General features: G+C 45.2%; 1 protein-coding gene across 12 annotated transcripts in view; it reads right to left on the reverse strand.

Annotated features, from left to right (window-relative positions):
• TBC1D22A (TBC1 domain family member 22A) overlaps window positions 1-13,154 on the reverse strand; it is a 414,723-nt gene that overhangs the window by 84,113 nt on the left and 317,456 nt on the right. The window contains exon 12 of one of the 12 annotated variants that reach the window (XM_045364228.3): window positions 8,135-8,176. The exons of the other annotated variants lie outside the window; for them this stretch is intronic. Coding sequence (XP_045220163.2) covers window positions 8,150-8,176 — 27 coding nt within the window. The 3' untranslated portion in view covers window positions 8,135-8,149. Of the gene's footprint in view, window positions 1-8,134; window positions 8,177-13,154 lie in introns of those variants that run through there. 12 annotated transcript variants of the gene reach the window in all.

Below are 13,154 nucleotides of genomic sequence, written 5' to 3' on the forward strand. Positions count from 1 at the left end.
AATATATATTATTTACATATAAACTACATGTTTTTACATATTTTTTATATAGTATATATAATTTATATATTATTTATATATAGTTTATATATAAATCTCTGTGATCCCAGAGATCTATATATATAAAATATATATATTTATATATTTATTTATATTAGTTATTTAATATAATATAATTATATATAATTATATTATATATTATATATTATATATTTATATATTATTTTACATGTTTTATATATTATAACATAATAAATAATATTATAAGTATAAATACTATTTATTTATATAAAAATATATATGAGTTTTATATATATAAAAACTATATAAACTATATATAAATTATATATACTATATATACTACATATAATTATATATATTATATATATACTTTTTTTAACAGGTATATGGTTAGCTCCCCAAGCACTGCTTTAGCTATAACCCACAAATTCAAAGGTTACATTTTTCATAATCCATTCAGTTAAAAAAAAAATTCTCGGCCGGGCGCGGTGGCTCAAGCCTGTAATCCCAGCACTTTGGGAGGCCGAGACGGGCGGATCACGAGGTCAGGAGATCGAGACCATCCTGGCTAACACAATGAAACCCCATCTCTACTAAAAATACAAAAAAATTAGCCAGGCGAGGTGGCAGGCGCCTGTAGTCCCAGCTACTTGGGAGGCTGAGGCAGGAGAATGGCGTAAACCCGGGAGGCGGAGCTTGCAGTGAGCCGAGATAGCGCCACTGCACTCCAGCCTGGGCAACAGAGCGAGACTCCGTCTCAAAAAAAAAAAAAAAATTCTCTTTTCCCTTCGACTTCTTTAAATCAAGGATTATTCAAAAGCATGCTGCTTAATTTTCAAAAATTTTGAGATTTTTATCTTTCTCGTTAATTTCTAACTTAATTCTACTAGAGTCAGATAACATATTCCATATAACTTCGATCCTTTAAAACCTTCAGACTTGTCTTATAGCCAGTAAATCACGGTGACTTGTTACTGAGTACTTGCAAAGAATGTCACTGGGTATCTGCCATTGTTGAGTGTAGTATTCTATAAATGTCAATGAGATCAAGCAAATTACTTCATAATTTTATTTAAATCAAATATACTTTTACTGATTTTTGGTCTATTTATGCCATCAATGACTGAGAAACAAAAGTCAAAGTCTCTGGTTATAACTAGTTTATCTACTCCCTTCAAGTCTGTCCATTTGTGCTTCAAGTAATTAGATGTCCTGCTAACACATTTAGGGTAGTTTATACATTTTTGATTAACAGACCTTTCATTGAAAAGAAAAAAATCCTTCTCTAGCTGTGGTAGTATGCCAAAGTATGTCTTGCAGTCTCCCTAATCTGACATTAATGTAGCCAGCCTTCTACTGACTAGTATTTGCATGATACATATTTTTTAAATCATTTTTCCTATCTGTGTCATTATATTTGAAGTGCTTCATCTGCAAACAGCATATAGTTGGATCTTGCTTGTCTATTCACTCTTACAACCTGTCTTTTAATTGAAGTATTTAATCCATTTACATCTAATATAACTGTTGATATGATTAAGTGTAAGTCTACTATCTTGCTATTGCTTTTGATGTTCTCGTCTGGGCTCCTCTTTTTTTCTACACTTCCAGCCCTCTTTTGGATCAATCAAAGTCTTGCAGTACTCCATTTTATCTTGCCTACTAGGATTTTACACCCATGTTTTATTTTGCTAGTGGTTGCTCTAGGGTTTATAGAACACATCCTTACCTCATGTGAATTTATCTTCAGTTATTTTGCACCACTTAAATATAAGAACCTTACAAGAGTTTACTTCCATTTACCCCTTCCCTGTGCTATTATAAATGCTATTTTCTAGCATTTTTATTTCTTTTCCATGGGAAGGTGGCTATTTCACCAACCTACTAGAAATGAAACTTCAATTTTTCTTTATCAAGATGTCTGTCCCAGCTGGGCACGGTGGCTCACGCCTGTAATCCCAGCACTTTGCGAAGCCAAGGCAGGTGGATCACCTGAGGTCAGGAGTTCAAGACGAGCCTGGCCAACATGGTGAAACCCCATCTCTATTAAAATACAAAACTTAGCTGGGTGTGGTGGCAGGTGCCTGTAATCCCAGTTACTAGGGAGGCTGAGGTAGCAGAATTGCTTGAACCCGGGAGGCAGAGGTTGCAGTGAGCCGAGATCGTGCCACTGCACTCCAGCCTGGGCAACAGAGTAAGACCTTGTCTCCAAAAAAAAAAAAAGTCTGCCCTACACTCTCACTTACCGACTCAATGGTAACAAGCTCCAAGCCATGTAAAGTAGAGCTCTCTTGTTTGTACATATACAGAGTGTTTAGAGAGGGCAAAGAGAGAAGCTCTGCACAGTTGAGGACACTGGAGCTGAGAGCTCTGTAAACTGATGGAATCGGTCCGTGTCCTTCTGTGAGCCTTTCCACCCCAATACTCTCTATCCTACTACAGCAGCTCGTGAGGACAAAACCAATCCCCGTGGGAGCATTCCTACCGTATGACAGACTTTACATGAATGTAAGGAAAGCCGTCTTAACTAGAACCAATTAATAATGGAAGAGGCTGCCTTGTGAGTAGTGGGTTCACTGTCACCACAGGTAATGCAGCAGATGCCGGATGATCATCAAAAAGGGGTGCAGCAAACGGATTGCATATGGGGTGGTAGGTTCCCTAGACCTCAATGGTAAGAATCACACTAATAGCAACTACACGCTACGGCTCTGACCTGTGACACGGTACTGCGTGCCACAACTGTGCTAAGCACTTGACATTCACTATTCCATTTGGTTTATTCCTTGCAATGGTCTCATGAAGTGAATCTTACCACCAGCAATGCCTTACAGGTAAGGGAGCAGGGGCACGGAGCTCTTCCATGCCAGCCATTCTCACCTGCCTCAGCTCTCCAGGGAGGGGGCCACACTAGCATACATGGTTGCAATTCCCACCCTTTTTCTATGTTTATTTTAAAAGCAAAACTCTTACAGTACAGATTGAAAGATACTCACGTCCATCCAGGGAGAGAGGTGACACAAAGACCACGGGCAGAAGGAAGAGGAGCGAGTGCCACGGCACTGCCACATACTTTTACCAAGTGATAGCCTGCTCATCCACAAAACCTGAAATCACACCTTCTACTCCCTTGAGGGTGTCCGGGGGGATCAAAGAGAGTGACTCTGTGGATGGGCCTGGCATGGAGATCCAGAGCACTGCTATAACAGATGGGCATGTATGGCCACGTTCTTTTACTGTTCTGTAAATTTCAAGTGCTAAAGACAAGATGCTGCTGGGCAAGGCAAGGCAATACTGAGACAACCATTCCTGGAAAGAGTGCAAAAAAGAAAACTGTGAGGTACTGACTACATACTGTGGGCCAAGTTCTGTGCAAATTCTTTTAACCTTTACAAATCATGGCGCACAGGCATTCCTATTCCTTTTTTTTTTTTTTTGAGACGGAGTCTCGCTCTGTCCTCCGGGCTGCAGTGCAGTGGCGCGATCTCGGCTCACTGCAAGCTCCGCCTCCCAGGTTCATACCATTCTCCTGCCTCAGCCTCCCCAGTAGCTGGAACTACAGGCACCCGCCACCTCACCCAGCTAATTTTTTGTATTTTTAGTAGAGAGGGGCTTTCACCATGGTCTCGATCTCTTGACCTTGTGATTCACCTGCCTCGGCCTCCCAGAGTGCTGGGATTACAGGTGTGAGCCACCACGCCCGGCCCCTATCCCATTTTAAAAATGAAGACACAGGTTCAGGAAAAGAAGCCACAAAATGAGCTTTATCCCAGAAAGCCTTCTCTGACCCCCTAGACTAAGCCAAATGGCCCTGCCACCTGCTCCCATGGTCCCGTCCTTCTGCCACCACAGCCTTCAGCGCCCTGCAGTGTAACTGTCTCTTCACTTGTCTCACTGCTCACTGGGGTGTGAGCACCTCACTGCTGGGCTCCTTACTTACAACAGACACATAAAAAGAGCACCATAAATACTCAATGTGTAACTACAGATCGCCAGGCATAGAGCTGGAACTTGAACAAAGACCTTTCAGACCCCACAGAGGAACAGAAGCAATAAGAAACCACTTCCAATAGGTGGGAGGGCTCTGCTGCCAGGCCTTGGGGAAAGGTAAGCACTGCAGACAACTCGAGCCACAGCAACTTGGGATCACAGGTTAAAGGGACAAACTGCCCTTAGCCACAAGTAACTCATATCCCAACCTGGAACTCACATACTGGTGAAGACTGAGTCACCAGAAAGAGTCCACACTCACCAGGGAAAGAGGAAAAGATGTCTAGGCAGAAGAGATAGTATGTACAAGAGTGATGAATGCACACAGAGAGTTGGGGGAATGGCCAGTGGAATGATGTGGCCAAGTGTGCCAGCTTCCAACCCAAATACTCATTCTCCCCTTCTTCAATAAGAGATTCCGCAATTTTTAGCTGGGCCATTGGCACCAGGAACAAGTGGTCATGTGCCCAATCTCCTTTTCAGCTAAGTCCGGTCATGTGATTATGTTTTAGCCAATAATACGTAGGCAGAAGTACAGGCAATAATCAGGAGGCATCCTTCAGTAAAGGAGGCATGATGCCCTTCTTTACCACTTCCTCTTTCCTGCTAGCTGGGATACTAACATGATGGCTGGAACTCAAGCTGCCCTTATGGACTATGAGGTAGCACATTAAGAAGATCAGAGCATCAGGATGTGTGCCACCAATGATCTTACAGTGCCACAGATGCCTACGTCTACACTCTACTCTGTGACAGGGAGATGATATTCTGTTTTAACTTGTTTTTGTTGTTGTTGTTATTTTCCCCCACCTGTTACATGCAGTCAAAGCAAATTGAACTAACACAAATGGTGAGACCAATAATAGAGGTCAGGGAGGAGAATGAACATGAAAAATGGGACGAAGAACTAGTGGAAGGAAATGCAGGAGATAAACCTATCCTCACATAGTTTCCCTGGCCTGCAAGACTCCAGTCCGCCAGATCTCTTTAATAAATACCTAATCACCTACCAAAACACGGTTCAATTATTTAAAAAGTGCATTTTTAAATTTCCATATGCAGGGGATTTGGTATTGCTGTTCTCTTTGCATTACCGGTTTCTATTTTAAATGCACCATGGTAAAACAGATCTATATCTATATCTATATCTATCTATATATCTCAATATATATCTATATATATCTCTATATATATAACTCAGTCCCAATTTGCTGGAAGAATTTGTTGAGACTTGCTATGGCCTTCCATGTGCTCAATTTTTACAAATGCTTCATGTTATTCTCTGTTTTCAGGTGCAGACTTCTATATACAACCATTCAATTAAGCTTGTTTTTGTACTGTTGTAATCTTCTATGCCTTCTCACTTTATGTTTGTTGGCTTATCAACTAATGAGAAAGGAAAGATAAAATCTACCACAATGATTATGGATTTGTCAATTTATTCTTATAATTCCGGCAACATTTACTTAATATACTGTAAAGCTAAGCTTCTTAGGTGCATATACATTCAGAACTGCCATATATCCCTAGTGACTTATTTATTTTAGCATCATGTAGAGATCTCCTAACACTAACACTTTTTGGCTTAAAACCTATTTTGTCTGATATCAGTGTAGCTACTGCAACTTTCTTTAGTCATGATTTTCCTATTGTATTTCTTTCCATTTATAAAATTCAAAACTTTCTGTGTCCTTATATATGTATGTGTCAATCATGAATACCACATAGTTGGATTTTAGTTTTCAAAAATCACTGTCTTTTAACTGGCAAATTTAGGCCATTTATATTTATTTAAATAACTATCTCAATATTTATTTAAAATATCTTACTCAGGATTTTACTTTTACTGCGTTTTAAAAATATTTCTTCTCTTTTTATGTCTTCTATTGTATTGATCAAGGTTTTCTTCCTCTCCATTTTTCCCTCTACTAATTTAGAAGTTGCATGTTCCATTTCTACTCATTTAGTGGTCACCCTTTAACACTGAGAGATGGGATTTCGCTATATGCCCAGGATGGTCTTGAACTCCTGCCTCAAGCGATCCTACCACTTCAGCCTCCTGAGTTGCTGGGATTACAGGCACGGGCCCCCTCACCTGGCTGAAAGTCTGTTTCTGATGCTCTATCAGCCTCTCTGGAAGTTCTGAGGATCATGTGATATATGATATTGAAAGCTCAGCACCCTACAAAGCGTCCTCCAACACACACGAGCAGCAAAGCAGGGATCTAGGTCTCCGCAAACTCCTAGTTTAGTACTTTGGTTCTCTTTTTTTTTTTTTTTTTTTTGAGACAGAGTCTCGCTCTGTTGCCCAGGCTGGAATGCAGTGGTGCCATCTCGGCTCACTGCAAGCTCCACCTCCTGGGTTCACGCCATTCTTCTGCCTCAGCCTCCCAAGTAGCTGGGACTACAGGCGCCCGCTGCCATGCCCGGCTAATTTTTTGTATTTTTAGCGGAGACGGGGTTTCACCGTGTTATCCAGGATGGTCTCAATCTCCTGACCTCGTGATCCGCCCGCCTCAGCCCCCCAAAGTGCTGGGATTACAGGCGTGAGCCACTGCGCCTGGCCCTTTGGTTCTCTATTACACCCCTTTGCTCAATCTGATTAACCCAGGAGGTCTGGGCCTAACCCAGAGTAGATGCTCACAAGAACACTGACGAATGAGGCTGAATGAAAAGGACCCTCACAGCCAGGCTGTGGTGTGCAGACTTGATTTGACAGCCAATGGAGGTGCCAGCGAAGACGACTGGGCAGGAAGGCGGTACGACGGCTCTCGAGATGACACGGAGCTTCTGTCCCTCACAGCACCGACAGAACAGAATTCAGACAGCGCCATTTCCAGGTCCCTGAGGGGTTGGCTACCAAAAAGCACTCCAAAAGATCTCACGTGAAAATGTACAAAGAAGGGATATTAGATTGTATGCATCTATTTTTCTAAACCTGCACAAAGACGTCCATTATTCACTTGAGTGGATATAGCTGAGGATCAATGAGACGCCTTCCCTAAACAAGCCTATTTCTCTCCAAAGAAAAGGTTTTGAAGTTGCCTGGGAAGGGTTAAGACTCAGAATTAACAAAATGCCTGCTTCCAGCACCTCCTGGGTTGTCATGGTGACATTTCCAAGTGGAAATCATTGATACCAAGCAGTCCTTTCCCCTCGGTTCTCCTAATAGATGTGCTGACACACATTAGGGAAAACAAGGGAGTCTGCAAAGGCCGATGCAGGCGATCTCAGCTAGCAGCTCCATCGGTCTCCATTTAAGCCATAACCTGGCCTGGATTCCTAGCCTGGGAGGCGCTCCGGACTAGGACATGCACCGTCCACATCACTGCTTCATTGCCCTGGAGTAAGAACAACAGTAGGGATGTTAAGTCTGAATCACATGCTTTGTGGGGTGTTTTTCTGTTTTGTTTTTGAGACTGGGTCTCGATGTCGCCCAGGCTAGAGTACAGTGGCGTGATCACAGCTCACTGCAGCCTCAACCTCCGGGGCCCGACTGATCCTCCCACCTCAGCCTCCCGAGCAGCTGAGACCAGAGGTGTATGCCACCACACTCGGCTAATTTTTGTAGAGACCAGGTCTTGCTATGTTGCCCAGGCTGGCCTCAAACTCCCAGACTCAAGTGATCTGCCCTCCTCCACCTTCCAAAGTGCTGAGATTACAGGTGTGTGCTACTGTGCCCAGCCTGAATCAGTCTTTTAATACTATCTTTTTTAAAAAGCTCCCATGGGGTGGTGTCTTCAAGGCCTACTAAGGAATAAAGGGCTGTTTGCCCATGTATTAACTACACACAGACTTCTGTAGAAAATGAGCAACCGGTCTGATTTTTAAATCTGTTTTCCTCCCTGCTACCTGCCCTGGGGTCTGGCTGCCGGGCCTTGTTTCTGCTACCATCACTGTTGGAGTGGGGACGTCCTAGACCCTGCAATCAGAGCCCTTGTGGTTTTATGTGTTTTTTTTAACTTTTATTTGGAATGCTTATGGGCACACACAATCATTGTATATATTTATGAGGTTTCATGGTTTGTCCCCGCCGCCTCAGCATGCTGGCAGAGCTCTGTGGAAGGCATCCTGAAGAGGCATCCACACGAGACCTTCTGATATCAATTGTGGGGTTCAGTCACCCTCCGCAGTGTTCCTAACAGGGAAGGCTGCTCACCCAGTTCTAGAAAAACACAGTGTTACTATGTTAATAAAACCGCCAGAGGCACAAAATAGATTCTGTGCTTCAATATCTGGAATAAAAATAGTTGCTTTCTACAGCCTGGAACAACATTATGTGGATATGGTTTCCACAAAGTACACGATTTCCTCTTTCCTCGTGAGTTTTCTGGGTCACATCTATTTCTTCGCCGAGTCTGTACTTCTGCTTCAACAGTTAGAAGAGTCTTTCAGTATCATTTTTCCTGGAATAATTTGCTATCCATCATTTTTATGGCAGTATTAAATTTTAAGAGGGAATTGAGAGGGATAGAAAATCTATTGCATATTCCAACCCCAAAAGAAAGCCTTTAATAAATTTAGAATTTTCAGTTTTACATTCAAATCTGACCCCAGAACCAAAAAGCTGCCCAGAGCCATCCATCCTTCATATAGGAGTGTGGGGCCGGTCACCCACCCTTCTCTGCAGCTGGGCAAGAGGCTCCACGCGGGCCCTCTCAGCAGACAGGCAGGGCAGGTATGATGAACCAGACCATGACATTTATGGCCAAGAGGCACAGCCTTGACGGCCAGAGGGCAGGTTCTGTCTCCACCCACACACAGGCCTGGCAGGTATTCACAAGTATGCCTGACAGGACACCAAGTAAATCAGATCGGGGTGCCATGTGCCCACCACATACCTGTCCAGTTCTTAGCAGGCTGCCAGCGTGCCAGGCCCCCCTGTACAGGGTGTGGGATGCAGAGCCAAGTCTGGCACTGCCCTGGGTGCTTGCAACAGTGGCCCTGGGAAATGGCAGGGGTGCTTACAAGGGTGTGGCCAAGCGCACAAGGCACAGAGAGACAGGAGCCCCTGCATCTGAAACATACCAGGCAAGCGCTCAGGGGAAGGCCACTCCACGGATGAGACTGGGAAAACTCCACTTCCACCAATGCAGGCCCAGGCACCGCACTGCTGCAAAGCCAAGAGGGCTGCGACCAGAAGCACGACAGGCACATTGTAAGAATCACACAACTGCTTGGTGCTGGAGAGATGGTGAATGAGGCAGAATGGCCCCAAAGGAGAAGCTATGGCCTGGATGAGTGGGGACTGAGCTTCAGTCCCAATTCTGCCACCTGCCAGCTGGGGAGCTCCACACCCTCCATTGGCCCGCACCCCAGGAGGGCAGCCTCTTGAGGCTCTGTCCCGCTCCTCTTTTTCCTCCTAATTCCCAGAGAAGCCCACCAGTGTCCTGGACGTGCCTCTGCCTCAGGGGCCTCACCTTTCTGAGCACACTCGGAGGGCTGCTTGAGAAAACTGCATCTCTGAGTATTCATGACAAACGAAACCACCTTAGAAACATGAAGTTTTCTATAATAATGCTCGTAAAGACCAAGGGAACACAGGCCTGCTTCCAACATTAAGCCAAGTGTGTAATCTGCAATATAAAAAGGCAGCGGGTCTCAGGAGAGGCCATGACTGAGCCCAGCCAAACACACCACATGTTTTATCATCACAACCCAGGGTGATGCACAATGAGAAACTGTCTCTCCACTCCAAGAATAACAAGATTGATGTCTGCATCATATTGACTCTCAGGACTCAGAAATTCAAATGAGGAAATAACTTTTATTTATTAGGACTGGCTCATTTCTTTTCCTCTTTCCCAGAAGCGCGACAAACCACAGCCATAAAGCATTAGCAAGTGTTTCTGGATTGACAGATCAAACCACAGGATGATTAATGGACAGAGTCTCATTTAAAAGGAAAGAATGGAAGTGGCAGGGATGGATCCTCTCCCGCTGGCCCGAGGGAAGGGTTTCCCGTTTTAACTTTGACTGTAAAAGCAAAGAGCCTAAAAGCGGGCGCCCACCCCAGAGTGGGGACGACTTGGGAAGACTGAAAGGGCTTGTGCTGCTGCAGAAGCTCAGTGGCTCAGGTGGCTGGGAGGGCACAGTGGGGAGAGAGGGGCCTGCACTTCCACCAAAACGCAACTGAGGACAGGCAGGGAGCAGCTGAGAGTCACTCCCGCTGGGGGGTCTGACTGCTGACCCGTCTGCACGCCTCCCAAGCACAAACGTCTTTTCCTTGGCCACAGCAGCACAGGCTGTAAGGTGGGTATCTGTATCCACCTGTAAGGCTGTAAGGTGGGTATCTGGCCATGCTCTGCGTAAGCTCCTGGGGGGGTGAAACAAGCTAACAGGTGCGGAATGTGGATGACAGTGATGGGCGCATGTGGACTCTTAATACGTGGAAATGACTGTGGTTGTATTTTTTCTCCAGTGGTATGGGAGGTGGGTTACTAAAATTACTTTTCAGTTGCCCATTAAAAAGAAATAAGCACAGGTACGGGGCAAAATATTTCCAGCTAGGCCTATCACTTTAAGTTCGACAATCTTATGAAATGTTTATACTCTTAGGTTCGCAGAAATGGAATTATTGGGCCGTCTAAGTATACTCAAAATAACAGGGAAACAGAAACAACTTCCACGAACAGCCCGGAACCACCAGGTCAGCTCCGCTCCAACCGAACCGCCGGGTCAGCTCCGCTCCAACCGAACCGCCGGGTCAGCTCCGCTCCATCCAAACAACAGGGAACTGCCTGGAACCGTCGGGTCAGCTCCGCTCCATCCGAACAACAGGGTTTTGCTCCAGCAATGACAGGGAGGTGCAATTCAGATGCACTTGCACGCCAAGACTCACGTTCGTCCATCCTGACATGTGCAACACTGAGGCTACAGCCGAGGCCCGACCGAGAGGACACGGCAGTGGAAGCACGTTCCATTAAGATTCCGCTGCTCCGGAGAGCCATCGAGCCAGCACTCAGTCTGGACTCTGGGAGGGACGACTTTCCATCTGCACCACTCACACTAAAACGAAGTTGGTTTTTGAGATTGTCTGGATCGTGTTTAAAACAAAAATATATGTGAACCTGCAGACTCTGCTGATACTCTTTCAGTTTGGTCTATGTATGCCAGATCTCACTTGGAAATTTAGCCAAATGAATTCCTCTAAAAACTTGCTTTTGCAAACTTTTGTTGTATTATTAGATTTTGCAATAGAAGTTATTTTAACAATGTACAATATAATTAGCCACTTAATGTTATTAAGAAAATTTATGAGCCACTGTGGTTGAAAAACAGTCCCAAATGATATTTATTAACTATCCAGGACTAAAAATAGGAACCTATTGCCTCAGTGAACCACATTTAAAAAAATGTAGAGTCACAAATAATATGTCTAATTACGTATTAAACTAATTCTCGCCTTCACCTTTTGAATTTCTAAACTCTTTACCTCATGTATCATTTTAATTATTTTTCCAGTTCATTCCCAGGGAAACTAGCTGATGGGGAATTAATTAATGGGTCCAATAAAGAGGCTGCCAGCATTGTTCTACCACAATCTGCACCCTGGCCTCATTTGCATGTCTCCTTTTATTCTAAACAATAGCACTGCTGAGATTTCAGCATGAAATTGTTAGCTCATTTAAAAGGACACAATCATATCCATTTCCACAGATATTCATCAATTATCACATTTTACTGCAACATGAATCCATGAATAGAGCAACCACTAGAGTTTCTGGCCCCAGGGTTTTAGAGAAATTACAGATATTTAAATATTATATGGCATATTCCACTTGATGAGATGATTCTGGATTATTTCAGGTCCACAGAAAGATCTTATACGAAAAGCAGGTGCTCTACGGTGCTGCAAGTCGCGACATTAAAGTCCACACCAGAATAGCTGCCTTCATCTTCTGACATCTCACATCCTGTGGGACTGCCACACGGACTTCAGAGAAAGAAACATGACTTCCTTTGGTGACACCGGCTCTCCTGATGGCCAGCAGCGTCAAGGACGCCTGCTTTCCACCCAATGATGCTGGCAGAGAGGGAAGGAGGGCACTGGGGGCAACGGCTCCTCTCCCCTGACAGTGGTGCCATGGACGGGTGGCTACCCAGTGAAGGGTCTGGCCAGAGTGGGGAGCCTGGCACCCACATGGGCACCCAGACTTCTGCCCACAGCATCTCCGCTGCTGGCCTGCCAAAAGTGAACACCAGCCGGGTGACTAGACACTGCCCGTGGCCAGACAGGGGAGCCCCTCTCCCTAACTCTCCGTGCCGAGCGCTTTTGCTGACTCTGGTCGAGGTATGTCTACTCCCTGCCCCTCCCAATTGAAGGCTCCCCCAGAGCAGGGGACGGTGCTCACTGGTCTGTTATGTCCAGCATGCAGCACTAGAACACATGGAGTCCAAATGTTCAAAGAGGCACTCAAAGCATCGTCCATGAACAGATGATGGTCAACAGACAAGTGTGTGTTCCAGAGGCCTTCAGGCACCTGAAGAGGGCCGCTCAGCGGGGAAAGTACTGAGCAAAGCACAGTTCTGTGAGTTCACGTATGCACGCTCAAGTGTGTGTGTGTGTACGCGCACAAGCGTGGTCTTAATCTGTTTCAAGTTATTAAATACATGACGATGGTCCCTCCCCGAGGCTTTGGCATCCAGCCCCAGGCATCTCTGCCTGTTCTGATTCCTGACACCACTCGCACCGACCCTGCTGAGCCTGACACAACAGGAGAGCCCGGGGCAGACACGCCCAGATGCTCTGAGCATGGCATCTTTCAACAGGACAGCCCGGGGGCAGACACGCCCAGATGCTCTGAGCACGGCATCTTTCAACAGGACAGCCCGGGGCAGACACGCCCAGCCGCTCTGAGCACGGCATCTTTCAACAGGACAGCCTGTGGTGGATACGCCCAGTCGCTCTAAGCAAGGCATCTTTGGAGCTGGCGCCTCCTTTACTTGTTGCACAGATCAGAAGGGAGTTCTCTGTGGATGTACAAGGAGCATCGTTGCAAAGGGTGGAAGGCCCACCTCTGTCCTTTTGTGTGCTAATGCCCATCTCTTTGTGCACCCTGGCTTTCCTCCTGAGCAGTCGCCCCTTCATTATCAGGATGAATACAGGAGGCAGGATTTATTAAACTACAAACAATGCCTGA

Source organism: Macaca fascicularis, chromosome 10 (genome assembly GCF_037993035.2).
Source record: "Macaca fascicularis isolate 582-1 chromosome 10, T2T-MFA8v1.1".
Taxonomy (NCBI): domain Eukaryota; kingdom Metazoa; phylum Chordata; class Mammalia; order Primates; family Cercopithecidae; genus Macaca; species Macaca fascicularis.